The sequence below is a fragment of the Corvus moneduloides genome, chromosome 4 (genome assembly GCF_009650955.1).
Source record: "Corvus moneduloides isolate bCorMon1 chromosome 4, bCorMon1.pri, whole genome shotgun sequence".
NCBI lineage: Eukaryota > Metazoa > Chordata > Aves > Passeriformes > Corvidae > Corvus > Corvus moneduloides.
Genome location: NC_045479.1, coordinates 60,060,072 through 60,074,049, shown reverse-complemented (window position 1 = coordinate 60,074,049; position 13,978 = coordinate 60,060,072). Strand labels below are relative to the sequence as shown.

The window sequence follows — 13,978 nt, the reverse complement described above, 5'->3', positions numbered from 1 at the left end:
AGTGCTTCAGCCATTGGGAATCCCAGTACAATGTTTAAATTCCCATTCCTGGATGGCTGCCTGTTGTTCTGTTAGAGAGGCAGAAGGTGTCTTTTATTTTTAAAGTATGCATGGACACTCCTGAGTCTTTTCTACGCATTTTAGAGTGGGAAGTAGTAATCATTTACAAGGGCGATTGTATACCTAAAGATACTTCTCCACCATGGGTTAATGCTTCTTTGTTAAGAATGTAATAATTACTGTTGCAATAGAAAATAAGAATCTGCCATCATTCTGATTCATGTTATTATTCAGATCTGATCGTATAACAGAAGAAAAAGTGGGCAGAGCTAAACTCAGTGACCAGAACAATTGCAGAGAAGGCCTCTCCTTCCTACACTGACACTATTCCTGTTAGTATTCTTGTTAGTATTCCTGAGTCACTTACTTCACTAAGTGAGGTGCCCAGATTGCAGAAGAACAAGCAGGAATGTTGGAATGGGCAGCTGGAAGAGGAGGAGCAGTTAAATTGTCAGTGGCAAGAAGTCACTGTGGGGTGTGTGCATTCATTGTGTGCTGGTACTTGTGGTTGGACTGCACAACACACGACCCTTGGCGGCCAAAGGCACCTCCCCAGCAGTCTCTGAGTGCTCACGGTTGTGGTTTCTGACCCTGCAGCTGGATCGTGTAACTGGTGATGGGGCAGTCCCTGTGCCCCACGTACGAGATGCCTTGGCTACAGTCACTGTTCTGTGTTGCCAAGCCAAAACCCCAGGTTTGGATCAGTCTTGCGCTGCTTTCCGTGCCAAAGAAAGTATTTATTGCTGACCCTGTTCTCGCTCTTCTGCCTGTCTGACTGTATGTGCACAACACACACAATCTATTACAAAGTCTAGAGGACACTGTTAATGTTCACTGGTGCTATATTGAAGCTCAGGATAAGGGCAGACTGTGCAAAAGTTTGCACAAACAAATGTTTGGGAAAAATGTGACTTATATGCTTTGTAATCTAAAGCAACAGAGCTGGGCAAAGCCGGAAAACAGGGAGAGAGATTAGCACATACCAGGAAGTTTTTAGGACCATAATATACTTACTTGTTCCCTGTTCTTCTTGGGCATTTGCGGAGACAAGTGCCAAGGCAGGAAATCTCTGACATATGATCTGACACGTTACATGGATTTCATATGCTTAGATATTTTTTAAAGCTGCCCCTGGTCTAGGACAAAAACTCATGCTCTGAGGTTTTTTGAACCAGCAAGACAGAGAAATACTTGCTGAAAGTGAACTGTTGAATTTTTTTGTTTACACATAGACTAGTATTTTTTAATTCCAATTTTTATTTTATTCTTTTTCAAAATCTTAAAAATCATATTTTTAAACTAAAATTATTTTTATTAAAAATTGAACTTTTTTCTTTCTGAAATAATGAAAAATCCCATGTAAACCTCTTGTGCTTTAATTGATCACGAATGTAGTGTGTGTATAATCTGATGCTTTGTAGTTTTGTGTTCTGCTCCTTGTGGGCAGTTATGAAAAAGCCAGATGAAGCCAGAAGTGCACAACTTTGACTCAAATTATTTGTTCCGGCGTGATGTTATTGTTTTTGGCTGAGTTACTTCCACATTGCATCAGTACAAGGGTCACCACATTCCAAGTATTATGTCTGATGTTGTTTCTGTTGCTGCCAATGATAGAAATTCCTCTCTTTTTCTAGCATTAAGGTTTGACCCAGTTACAAGTAAATAAAATAAATAGCCCAGTTTGGTATTTAGCTTCCGTGTTACCCTCATGAAACATTTTGCAGTAGGTATCAACAGAATATATCAAATCCACCAAAACAACAATCCCCCTCCCAAGAACCACTGTTCTGGATGGTCCTTAGCCCAAACCCTCAAAGAACCCTGTGCCAGGGGCTGTTGGCATTAGCCCCCCTTGCTGCTGGAGGCAGAGCTCCCTTCCCACTGAGGCCCACACAAATGTTTTTCTCACCAGCTGGGCATTAGAGGAATGCTGTTTTGTTACTCACCTTTTTATTATCTGAAAGGTGCCCCCATTAGCATCTGCAAAGTTGTTAGCTCTACCAGAACCATAATTTCATACAAAATGAAGGTTGCATTCAACATGTGTGATGAAAAAGCATGTCCAGAAATGGGAGCTAAAAGCATGGAGATACGCAGTACATATACATAAAGTAGTTCCTTCTGACCTGCTTTGAAAATCTGTGTATATTTAGCAAGTGTCAGTCGAGGTGCAGCCCTGGGCTGCCGACAGCCAGTCACACGAGAGGAGCCACAAGGACGTGTAGCTGCGCAGTGCACGCGTGACCGGGCCTGTCTGGTTGGGGCTGATGACATTACTGAGCAAGTTCAACCTGTTTACGGTGTCTCAGCACCCCACATTGTAATTATTCCTCATTATTTTGTGCATTTGTCGTATCTTTGGGTCTTGCTCTGTGAATCTGTGCTAGGCCACATATAAACAGATGGACAAGCCCATTTCCTCTCTCTGAGATTTTCATCTGATCGCTTTAGCCCTGGATTTGCTTTTGTTACTGGTACCATCAGGAACTCTGGAGAGCTCTGCCAGCTTTTCCAGTGGCTCTGAAATCCAGAGACACAAATCCCTGCAGTGTCATGCTGAGCTGGGGCTCATGCAATTGATGGTCTCTTTGTTCCTTGCTCAGCTCCGGGTTGTCCTTGCATATTCATCCTGCAAAGCACCGGGCTCTCTTTGCATATGCTGTGAAAGAGGCTTCCATGCCTGAAAGCTTGGCAGGGGTGGACTCTCTGGCTGTGGTCTGCTGTGTTAGCCTTTATCCTGTCCTTCAGTCCATGTCTGATAAGGTGCATTGGAATGCAGATCTGAAAAAGGAACTTTTTAATCTTTTCATGGCAGCTGAATGCTCAGTCTTGCATGAAAATGCAACGATTCACAAGAATGAAGGATACGGAGGGCTACAGATCCCAGGAGTAACCCATTTTTTGTTGCCAAATACAGCTTGCATTTTCCTTCAGAAAACTGAGATTAAAGGAATTATGAAAGAAGCCAAGCAAGAAAATGCAATGCTGCTATCCTGAGGCCATCACTAGTTTTTGCCGGCAGCCGTATGTATTTCTGCTGCTGTTACTGTGCCCCAGCACATTAAACATGCTCTTTGTCTTACTGGCTGCAAAAGCCATAACAAGAAGGTGGGCAAGGAATTTGGACTCTGAAAGCCAGGATTATGTTTGCACCTACTGAGAGATTTGTGCTGCATTCATGGGTGAGCCATTTCATTTCTTCATTTGTGAAGTGAATGTAGTTATGGGTGACCTAAGCCACTGACTTGGCTGATATTTCCAGAATACTAAGTACCTTCACTGACCTGTGCCATGTCAGCAGGAAGAAACAGGAGACAAGTAGGTGCACTATTGTTCACAGACAGGGGGAGTCAGTTTAGTGTGAGTTACAATGCCTAAGTGTTTGGACAAAATTATTTAGACATTAGAAAAGAATTTTTTAAAGGGGCAATATAAAATTGCATCCTTCCTTATCTGTTGTTTGAGGCATTCCAAGTGGAAAATAGGAGAGTTCAGGGAGAGTGTTAGGCAGGAAGAGACAAGATGCACATGTCATGTTCAGTTAGAATGTAAGTTGAAGCAACCACAGAGATGACCATTGTATCCTGGTAAACAGAGGTTAAATCTTAGCCCTTTAGAGAAAATAATAGAATTATTTTGCTGACAAGAGGATGCTTCTTCTTGAACTACATTCCCTTTTTGTCTTTTAATAAGCCTTTGTAAACCAGCTGATCAGGAAGAAACTGTATGAATGCAGGCACTGCTTCTCCGGGTACATGTGCACACATGCACACCCACCCACACCCTAGCTCAGATCCAGGTCCTGGAGCTCATCTGTATTCTCAGCTTGAAAATAACAGAACATAAGCAGCAGCTTGTATGTTGTCTTCAGAAGCATAGTTGTTTCTATGGCTTTTGTGAAGAGCTGTTCCCATCCCTTGCTAGAACCCTTTGCCAAAAGGGAGCATTCCAGGTGTTTTACAGTGCTTTTTAGAAGCTCAGGTTGTTGGTGGAACAGCACTCCAGCTCTCTGTGAGGTCCCAGCACTGGGACTGCTCAGCAAAAGCAGCCTGTGTGTATCTCTGTGTGTATCTGTTCCCTTTACCAGAGTTTATCCAAATGGTGATTCAGTTAATCACTACACAGCTCCATCTTTGCTGAGAGCCTGCTGATAGAAAGCACTGTATGTGCTCCTGGGAGGGCACCCACTGGCATCCTTAAACAAGAATGGAAGGAAAATAGGGGAGAACTATTGGATCACTAAAAGTGATGTCTTTCTCGCATATGCCTGGTTTTTAAATCTAACTTTATTAATATTTATTTTTTAAAAATCATTAAATTGTATTTTCTAACTTTATGTAGAGCAAATTCTTGAAATTTAGTCTCTGTCATTATCAATTCCTGTTTTTGGTCACACAGCCCCTCATCAGATGTTTCACTGATGTTTTGTTCAGTCCTGCCAAGCCCTGGTATAGCACCAAGCACAGGTTAGAGCAGTACCCAGCCTCCTGCACCCCATTGTCTCACATTTGTGTAGGTATCAGAAATAACACAGCCCACCCTCCTTGCTTTATCTCATTTATGGTCTTTTCTGGCAAATATTTATTTTAATTTTGGCAGTGGCAGAAAAGGGGGTTTTGGTTGTGTTATTAACTTTTTAGAGTATTTCTGGGGCTGATCTGAAAAAATGTTCTCTTCCTCTCAGTCCTGCTTTGGCTGCTTGTCTCATGAATAGAAGATCTGTTGAGAAAAATGTCCTATCAGACATTTTGCTACTTCCACACTCTTTTTTTTGAAAACTTGTCTATTTTGCTACTCTATCCATATGGGTTGTTTGACTGAAAACTTACTTTCGGTAAGGTAATTTGTTACTTTAAGTTTTTCAGTAGTAGGAATGAATCATGCCTGAGTACTCACAGAGCACCAGTCTGCTGTAAGCTCACAGATGAAAGGCCTCATGCTCCTGTTGCATGTACCTGAAAGTGATAAAGAAATAAATCAGTTTTCTGCCATGCAGAATATTAAATGAGGATACCCCATGTTATAACAGTTGTGGATTATTTTTAAATACAAGGTAGTAGGAAATTTTTAGAGAATATTCTTCTGTCTGATTTCAGTTTTGCTGCCTGTCTGTGCACACAGATACATCCCTGTGTCTGTAGTTGTGTTTCTGTTGGGTTTGATGACAGTTTTCTTTGCCTACAGTAGTGAGTGCAGTCTGACATGCTCTTTATTTTTTATACTTTATTTATTTTAATTTGCTTTTAAATTTCCACTCTTGCCTTTCAAGAAAAAATAGATAATTGTTCCATGAAGCAAATATGACAAAATAAAATTGCTAGTTATATACAGGTCAAAGAGGTTTTTTCAAAGAGATGGTAAGTCAATTTTTTTTACAATATCTATATGACCATGAAGTCTAAATTCTACTTTCAAAATTGTCATGATATAACGGACATTTTTCCAATTAATTGCCAGTGGATAAGTGTTGAGATATTTCAGAAGATGTAGTTCAGAAGCCTGAGCTGTCTCTTCTGCAGTGGAAATGATCTTTATGATTTTGGTTATAGATTGCAGAGATGTTGCAAGTGAAGCTGCATTTCCTTCATAAACTTATATTGTCCTGACTCATTTTGTTTGCATTTTTTTAAAAAGGCTGGGATGCCATCATGGATTGGAAAGATGTCTTATCGGGAGGAGAAAAACAAAGGATGGGCATGGCCCGGATGTTTTACCACAAGTAAGTGTGTTATGATTCGTTCCTTAAGTAGCATTTGAAAATGAGAAAGAATTTTGCAGGTTTTCTGATACAGTTTGAGCAGTAGTAGACTATAATCTGCATGCAATATGCAACACTGTCTAGCATAGGACCTGCATAAATCTTCTTTATTCACACAGGCTCGCTCCCTTTAGTTTGGGTAATGCTTCTTTGCTTTTGGCAACATAGCATTATCTTTTTTAGATATTTCTTTCTTTAACATCTCAGGCACAAACATCTTTCCTCCTACAAATGTTGCCAAAGTCTGATGGACTGTTGCAAGAAGCTCTTGGAGTTTGAAAGCCAAGCTCCTTAGCCTTTTCATTTTGGAGACTGCAAGCACACAAAGGCAGCCCGGTCCTTATATAGGAGTGGATAGGAAGCTTCAAGTCAGCTTTAGTGACTGCATAACTTGATGAGAGCACAAAATAATATTAGGTCAGGACATAGAAGGACATAGAAGTTAGATCACTGTGTACTCAAATGGGCCAGGAAATAAACCCCATGTTTCCTGGAAGTTGTCTTTGCACCTGAATAATGCATGGAAACTTTATGTTGTTGCTAGCCAGCTTCCAGCTGTAAATAAGAGACAGCTGTCTGGCAAAAATAGCTCTCTACTTCCTGTTGTTCTTTCAATTAAACCTTGTACATGGGAATAATGTCCAAAACCTGGACGAGTGATGTTTTTATCTGCTTTTGAAAGGCCAAAATATGCATTGCTGGATGAATGTACAAGTGCTGTAAGCATTGATGTCGAAGGAAAGATATTCCAAGCTGCAAAAGCTGCTGGGATATCCCTGCTTTCCATAACACACAGACCTTCTCTTTGGTAAGTATATTCAGGGCTTTATATGGTCCTTGCTTTTAGCTCTCTGAAAAGCAGTGGATTGGCCTTTATCCTTTGTACTGGGGCTGTTGCTTAGTCAGTATCTACTGCAGTTTCTAAGATAAATTGTCTACAACAATAGTGATGTAAATTAATTTAGCATGGATTTTTTTCGTTCTTTGAAAGGTATTTATTCATCCCTCTTATTTTTTTAACATGTTTCAGTTATTAATATGCAGATGTCTAAGAGGTAATTAATTATGCCACAGCCACAACAGGTATCACCAGGTTATTCTCTAAAGGTGACAAGATACGTGGTGTGTCTTGGGGAAGTTTACCAGTGCAGGCAGAAGATGGGAAACATGGCAAGTGGTTAAACTGTACTTTGTTCTTCCATGGGAATACTATGTATGTTTGTTTAACTTCAGTTGTGTCCTCTACCTGCTGCATTTAGCTTCTTGATATTTTGGGGGTGTGGTGGGCAAAAAACAGAAGGATGGGTTAAGCATTTGGTATCACAAAGGATAATATGCAAGAAGTGGTGAATATAAGTCTGGAGATGAGTCTCTTTCCAGTCCCATGTCATAAGTCATTGAGTTTATTAAAACTGCCACATTCCCTGGATGGGATTTATAATGAGTGTTTTATGATGCATTTTACCTTCTATAGTTTATAGTGATAAATGACACAGTCATACCAGCAGCTCTGAGGGAACTCTCTGCTCTCCTCTGGCACCTCCTGAAAAATGTTCTGTCAGGTCTTGACAAACTCCACATGTACACCTTGGAATATTTTCAGTGCACACACCCTGATACTCACTGAAAGATCTGTGACTCCTACACAGACTTTTTTTCTTTTGGCCCCTTGCAAACTGAACCATGTTTTAGGAATAAAGTTACCTTTAGTCAACCTTGTAAGATGCAGGGGAACAAACTGAGGTGTAATTTGAACAAACTTGGGTTTTATCAATAGAATCAGGTGCATCATGCCTGCCTCACGGTATTTGCTGTTAAGGAGGTAAAACATCTATCAGAAAGGGATGTAAATAAAATAAACTGGTACTAGAACTCCCGAGGGAGAAATTAACCTTGTCTAATGCTGCTGTTCTAGCTCCCCAGGGAAAAAGGCATCTGATGGAGTTGTAGAGAAGGCAACTGTAGCCACAATGTTTCTAAGAGGGAGGCAGTAAGAGGGAGGCCACCACCTTGGCCAGGGACAGCAGGTGATGAGTGGACTTTCCATGGCCCTGCTGTCCACTCCTGCCAGTATCCCTGCAGGTGAGGGGCTCTGAGCCCGGCCATGTGGGCTGCTGAGGCGATGACTGCCCGGCTGGGAGCCCACACCACTGCTGTTGCTTCCAGCTGGCACCTGCTGAATTTCACTACTAGCCTGGGGCAGTCCTGGTGACAGGCTTTGAAATACCCAAATCCCTTAGGAAAGAGTGTCCTGGGATGATGAGTCATTGAAAAAAAATTCTTACCCAGTGATCCAGAACTGGACAACTCTCAAATTCCTGAAAGGCACCTTTGAAAAGAGACACATCCATCCAAATTTGCATGCAAAAATGAACCATTTATCACCTGAGCCATTACTAATGCTTTAATTTCTACTGCAGGAAGTACCACACTCACTTGCTGCAGTTTGATGGACAAGGCGGCTGGCGTTTTGAGCAGTTGGACACCGCTATCCGTTTATCACTGAGTGAGGAAAAACAGAGACTGGAATCCCAGCTTGCAGGAGTTCCTAAAATGCAGCAGAGACTGAATGAACTGTGTAAAATCCTGGGAGAAGATTCAGTGCTTAAAACAATGGACAAAGAGGAATAAATAATTTATGGTTTATGTTTTTAAAAGTATTTTTTTAGTTAAAAGCATTACAAATTCAGCCATTATCCTTTGCATGCATTGTGACAGAGGCTTAGAGCATAGCAAAACACAGCCAGCAGAAAATAATGCTCTGAATGCTATGTAAGAGTTTAGTGTTTTAGTATTAAGGAGGAAGGTGGTTGAACTGTGAAAAGAAAATAAGCAAGTGCACAGAGTATAAGATTAGTCATTACATCTTATGTTAATTCCTAGTGAAAGCCCAATTCACTGCAAGAAATGACCAACACACTTAGGTTTTGTAGGTGAATTTTTGCCTGAGACTTGGCCTGCAGAATGTGCTCTTGTACCAGGTCACTGTGTGCGTATGACATGCCTGCTACGCAGAGCAACCGGGCATGACACTCAGGCATGGAGCACGGCAGGGACAGTATCTGGGTGAGTATGCAGATGTGTGCAAAAACCTCATTTGGGTATAAGAAACATTCTCTCAGCCCATGTAAAGCAAGACTTCTGTTCTACTACTGAACAGTATACACGCCTTTACCTGCATTTCCACAGGAAATAACGAAATAGGCTGACCACAAGACAACTGTCTGAGCAACCCACTGCCCTCATGACAGAGAAGTAGGAACAGAGCTAAACATGTAATATACTTGTGCTTTATGCCATTACATGTGGCTTCAGAGGCTCTTTGCCCTTCATGATACGTCAGTTCCTTCGGGGGATTATTTATGTCCCTTATTCAGTAACCTCTGGTGGTGTGGATGGAGCACTGGGCCTGGCATCAAGTGACTTAGTTTTCACTTGACTAAATCATTCATCTGCTCTATGGGTCTGATCCAGCTGGCATCCATGTCTGACCCAGTTTCTCCATTGGCATAATCACAATATAGACATTTGTTTGTTCCATGAGACACTTTGTGATGGGAAGGACTGTAGGAGAAGGAAATGTCAGTTTCTAACAATACACTGAATATTCAGGCATGGCTGTCCTGCCAGTTGAAATGCTCAGCACTTACAAAAGTCTGTGAAAAGTTAGAGCATTTGGTAACCACTAATTAATATGCCTGCCATATTTTGGTGGAGTGGCTGAACACTGCCCTCCCCATGAGCAAATGCACTGGTTAACAGCCTTGCTTTCAGATGCACTCACTGATTGTCCCATCAGCTGTTCAGTTCAGTAGGAATGTGGTCCCCAATCAGTCAGAAGGTGCTTTAACAGAACTGCCTGAGACAGTGTTGGCCTGAGTGCTTTGCTGGATGAAAAAGCTGGAGAATTAGAAATAAAAATGTGAATGTATTTAAGAGCTCCTGTTCTCTATGGCTGTAAGTGCACAGCAAATAAGCAGCTCAGGAGTGAAGATCAGGAGGGGTGAGAGGCTTTGCAGATGGGTAAATGAGCCTTAGCCTGGATGTAGCAATCCTGAAGTTTGTTGGTTTTTTTTTTTTTTTTCCCAGAAGAGTGATTCCTTAGAAGATTTGTCTGTTCTTAGTCTGAGAGAGGTAGTGCATAAGCTACTAAGAGCTGTTTGGAGAGGAGAAATATTTTAGGGGTATTTGCTGAGCTGGAAATGTTTGAGCACCCTGAAGTTAATATAAACTCTTTCCTTTTTCTGATTACTTCAAGAACAAGAGGAAGGCGAATTAATCTATCTGCCAAATCCCAGTCAAGTGCACTAACAATTAGCCCATATTACTTGTCAGTGTGCCCAGCTTGCTGCTTGGTATGGCATTTGCACCAGTAAATGGAGTAAGTCTGCTCCCTCCACAGTCTGTGGCTTGAATGTAACCCTGTAACTTACCCTGGTGACAACATTTTGTTCCTTTCATTAGTTTTTGTCTGTAGAGCCCCCTGAGACATCTCACTGATATAGAAAGGAATGCCTCCTCGGAACCTTTGAAAGGGCTGAAACTGAAGGTTCGAGATAATAAGATGTTGTGTTGTAAAGCGCAGACTGGAGGCCACTGCTGGGGTGGCTGACATGTGCATGCATTTTAATTTGCAAATGTCTCTGCTCATCCCTCTCCCTGAAGGCGAGGCTTTCCCCCTTCTCATCTTCAAGCACAATTCAGAACTGCTAAGGAAAAAAAGAAACCAGCCCAAGAATCTGTTCTCAGTGAGCATAACCAAGATGACTGATGGGTGTAAAAGCTTGCAGGTTTCTGAGTGATGTTTCTCTAAGATGTGGTGAATCAAGGCACACCATGCACATGCCCTTGTCCCAGCTGCAGTGCATCCTGCTAGCGCAAGGCAGCCACAAAGCCACCTTCCCACAAGCCTTTCCCAAGCCAGGACCTGAGGTGGAGGAAGGGGCATTGCTGTTCCCCACCCCTCCATTAAGCACTTTAACATGTGGCTGGGAACTAAACCAGGTTGTCCACTCCCTGAATGAGTGGGATACTGAAAAGTTGTGAAGAATTGGCCCAGTTTGGCACAGCTCCAGATATCCCACCAAAGCTCTGCCCCTGTCCTTATCCCTCATGGCACAAAACAAATCTCTTCTGAATAAATCATGTTTAGTAGAAGAAAGTTTGTTCACTGTTTTTTTAAATGAAATTATGCATAAAACATACAAAAATATATGTTACTGATGAAATTTTGATGAAAACTGAAATCACATCAGGATCAATCTAATAGTATTTTCTTTGAAGTTTAACATACATTTCTTGGATCCAGTAATAGACAACCATTCCTATTCAGCTGTATACTGTAAAATACCCTAGCATCTCACTCAGCTATTCATGTTCCTGTAGGCATGGCAAGAACGTTAGAGGCTGCAATGAGAAGAAACACTTTTCAAAACAGGAACTTTCTGCATGATACTGAGCTGGTTTTAGAAGGAATTTCTGTACTAGTGGCTCATTATTTTTCAAGTTAGTTTTGTGGCAGGAAGAGAAACAGCCCTGGAGATATTTTCTGCAGATTTTCTCTGTTGTTCCAAGGGCTAATTGAACCTGCAGTCTCTGTTTCTGTTTCTGGAGAGTTTTACAGGGCATAGTCCAGCTCATTTTGTGCTGCTTTGGGCCCAGCCTAGCAGAGGTGTGTGCTGCCTGCTCAGGAATAGCTCAAGGAGACACTGTTCTGGAGCCAGGGCATGGGGAGCACATGGCCCTGGCAGTGCAAGAGGGTCAAAGTGGAACAGGATACCTTGGTGGAAGCTTTTTGTAGTGCAATGAGAGCTGCTTATGAATATTCATTCCCTTTTTGGTGTTCAGGAGCTGTGCCTCCCCAGGAGGCTGAGGAAGTGACTTTTTGGCCTCCTTTCTGCCTGTCATACCTATCTGGACCTAACCAGACCCTGTCATGGTGTCTGTGCATTCAGGGCTGGGTACTGCCCTGTGCTGAGCACACCCAGCCCTGTGAGCACCCTCTCATCCCTCAGGGCTCAGGGCAGACTGGATTGCCTGGGTCTGTTTGCACCTAGAGGAGTACAGGTGATGAGCAAAATTCATACTTGCCTCAGGCAGGTAGTATCTGTATGACAAAAATACGAATTCTTCACATCAGTTTGTTCAGATAATGCAAAGAGTTTTTGCAAGAATCTTCAGAATGGAAGGACACATTTTTTGTGCATGGGATTTCAGTATTTTAATGTGGGAAGAGTTTGTTTTTCATTTAGTTCGGGGGGCCAGACTCATTCCTGGTTTGGACTTGGAAGTCCTCCTTCTGCTGGGACAGAAAGCCCCACATATTTTTAAGGAATTTTTCAAAAGCAGTGGGATTTGTATTTGAGTAGGGAATGAAGGACCTGGGTATTAAATGGGATATTCAGGGAAAAATTATATCTTAAAGGCAAATGAACACATCTGCAGTCCACTCAAACTTATGAATGGTGATAATGCATGTCAAAGTCAAATTTCTGAGCCAATCATAAAGAAATCCCCCTACTGAGCTGTTCATGAAGCTTAGGAGAACTGAACTGTTAATCAAATGTGTCTTTGTTTTGTTTATGTTTGACATTAATGCCTTTTAAGAGCAGACAATTTATAAAGCAATAAAATATGCTTTACAGTTGTAATTTATTCCAACCTCAAATAAAACATGTTGCATTTACTTTCAGTTTACAGTGTTCCTTATGAGTCATTCACAAAGCAGTCAGGACCTGCCTGCATGTGCTCTGAGAGTCCTTTCCCAACCTTCATTTTTGTGATGGAGCAGGAAAGCTTGGGGTGGATGCTGTGTGTTTTCAAGTTAAAACAAGTATTTCATTCCTAGATCAGGCTGGCATCAAAGGCTGCTGTGAGGTTTCTCATCTCTCGTGCCACCCACTTGGTGTGTACCTGATTGACAACACAAAGGTGACAAGAGCTGCCACCCCTTGCTGGGGCTGTCTGCGAGGGAACTACACCAAGCAGTGAGCCAGAGGACTGTGCCAGCAGCGAGCCAGAGGACTGTGTCAGCAGTGCAACATCAGGTGCCTCAGCAGCATCACTCCCAAAGGTTGTTGTTAGGGTTTTTGTAAGATACAGTTGTGCATAGAGCATCAATGTCACATATACCAACAAGCGAGTGCTCACGATGGCCTAGCAGAGGAGTGAGTTTTTTCTTAGGGAGTATGAGGGCAATAGTTGGCTCCTTAGCTGCCTTGACACAGAGCTGGCTTGTGTCCAGCCCCTTTCCAGCTGTGTGGCAGGGGATGGTGAGGTACTGTGTGGCACAGGACTTGGATTATGCAGTTGGGGAGCCAGTGGAGATGGTGGTCACTTGAGAACTAGATTCTTATGGATGACTGCAGCCCGGTCCCCTGTGCCTCCCTTCCAGTCATTGCACCCACTCAGAGGGAGAGCACTGGCAGAGCGTGAAGTCTGGGACATGAGCAACGAGAAATTAATTTTTGGGGGTCTCTGGGCGGGCTGTAGGACCAGGCTGGGGTTCATGCATCAGACCAGGCTTTTGGTACTGGGGAAGGTGAGCTGAAAGCTGAGGTTGCACTTCAGTTTCACCTTTTTTGACAAGAAATGCTTTGGTGTCCACTCCTTGTAGAGCATTCCTGCTTTCTGATGAGGAGGATTGGTGCCGTGTGTTTGATGTGAAGTGCCATAGCCCTCTGCCCAAGGGTGTGGTATTCCCAGAAGAGAGGGAACAGCAAGACTTGCATCATAGGAGCTAAAAGGACTCAGGAAGTATTCTGAGCAAAGGTGTTCAAGGACTTCCCATGGGTGAAATTTTCTATTAGATGGGGAATAACTGGAAGAACATGTTACTGTTGTCTCTGTATGGCTTATTTCTGATTATAGTTCATTCTGTTGCACCTGCTTTGTATTTTTTAAATTAGTGTCTTTAACCTAATGTAAGTGATACCATCTCTGAGAGGGTAACATTGACTTTTCAAAAATACTGCACTGACTCAATGCAAGTCTGATGTGTCTGAACAATCTGGTTTTAAACAGGTAATTAAAAAAGGGAGAAAGAGATTGTGATGGTGGCTGATGCAGGAGTAAGGAGCCAGCTGGGTCCTGGGACTGGGCTCCCAGTGAGACACCAGGCTGGGATGAGGTCTGGAAAAAAACAGTACAGGAGAGCCCATG

The 13,978-nt window shown here is 42.5% G+C and overlaps 1 protein-coding gene across 1 annotated transcript in view; it reads left to right on the top strand.

Annotated features, from left to right (window-relative positions):
* The window catches only part of ABCD2 (ATP binding cassette subfamily D member 2), a 43,961-nt gene extending 31,452 nt beyond the window's left edge, over nucleotides 1-12,509 (top strand). Inside the window, exons 8-10 of the mRNA XM_032105946.1 lie at nucleotides 5,695-5,779; nucleotides 6,501-6,626; nucleotides 8,239-12,509. Coding sequence (XP_031961837.1) covers nucleotides 5,695-5,779; nucleotides 6,501-6,626; nucleotides 8,239-8,449 — 422 coding nt within the window. The 3' untranslated portion in view covers nucleotides 8,450-12,509. The remainder of the gene's footprint in view (nucleotides 1-5,694; nucleotides 5,780-6,500; nucleotides 6,627-8,238) is intronic.
* The last annotated feature ends 1,469 nt before the right edge of the window (nucleotides 12,510-13,978 follow it).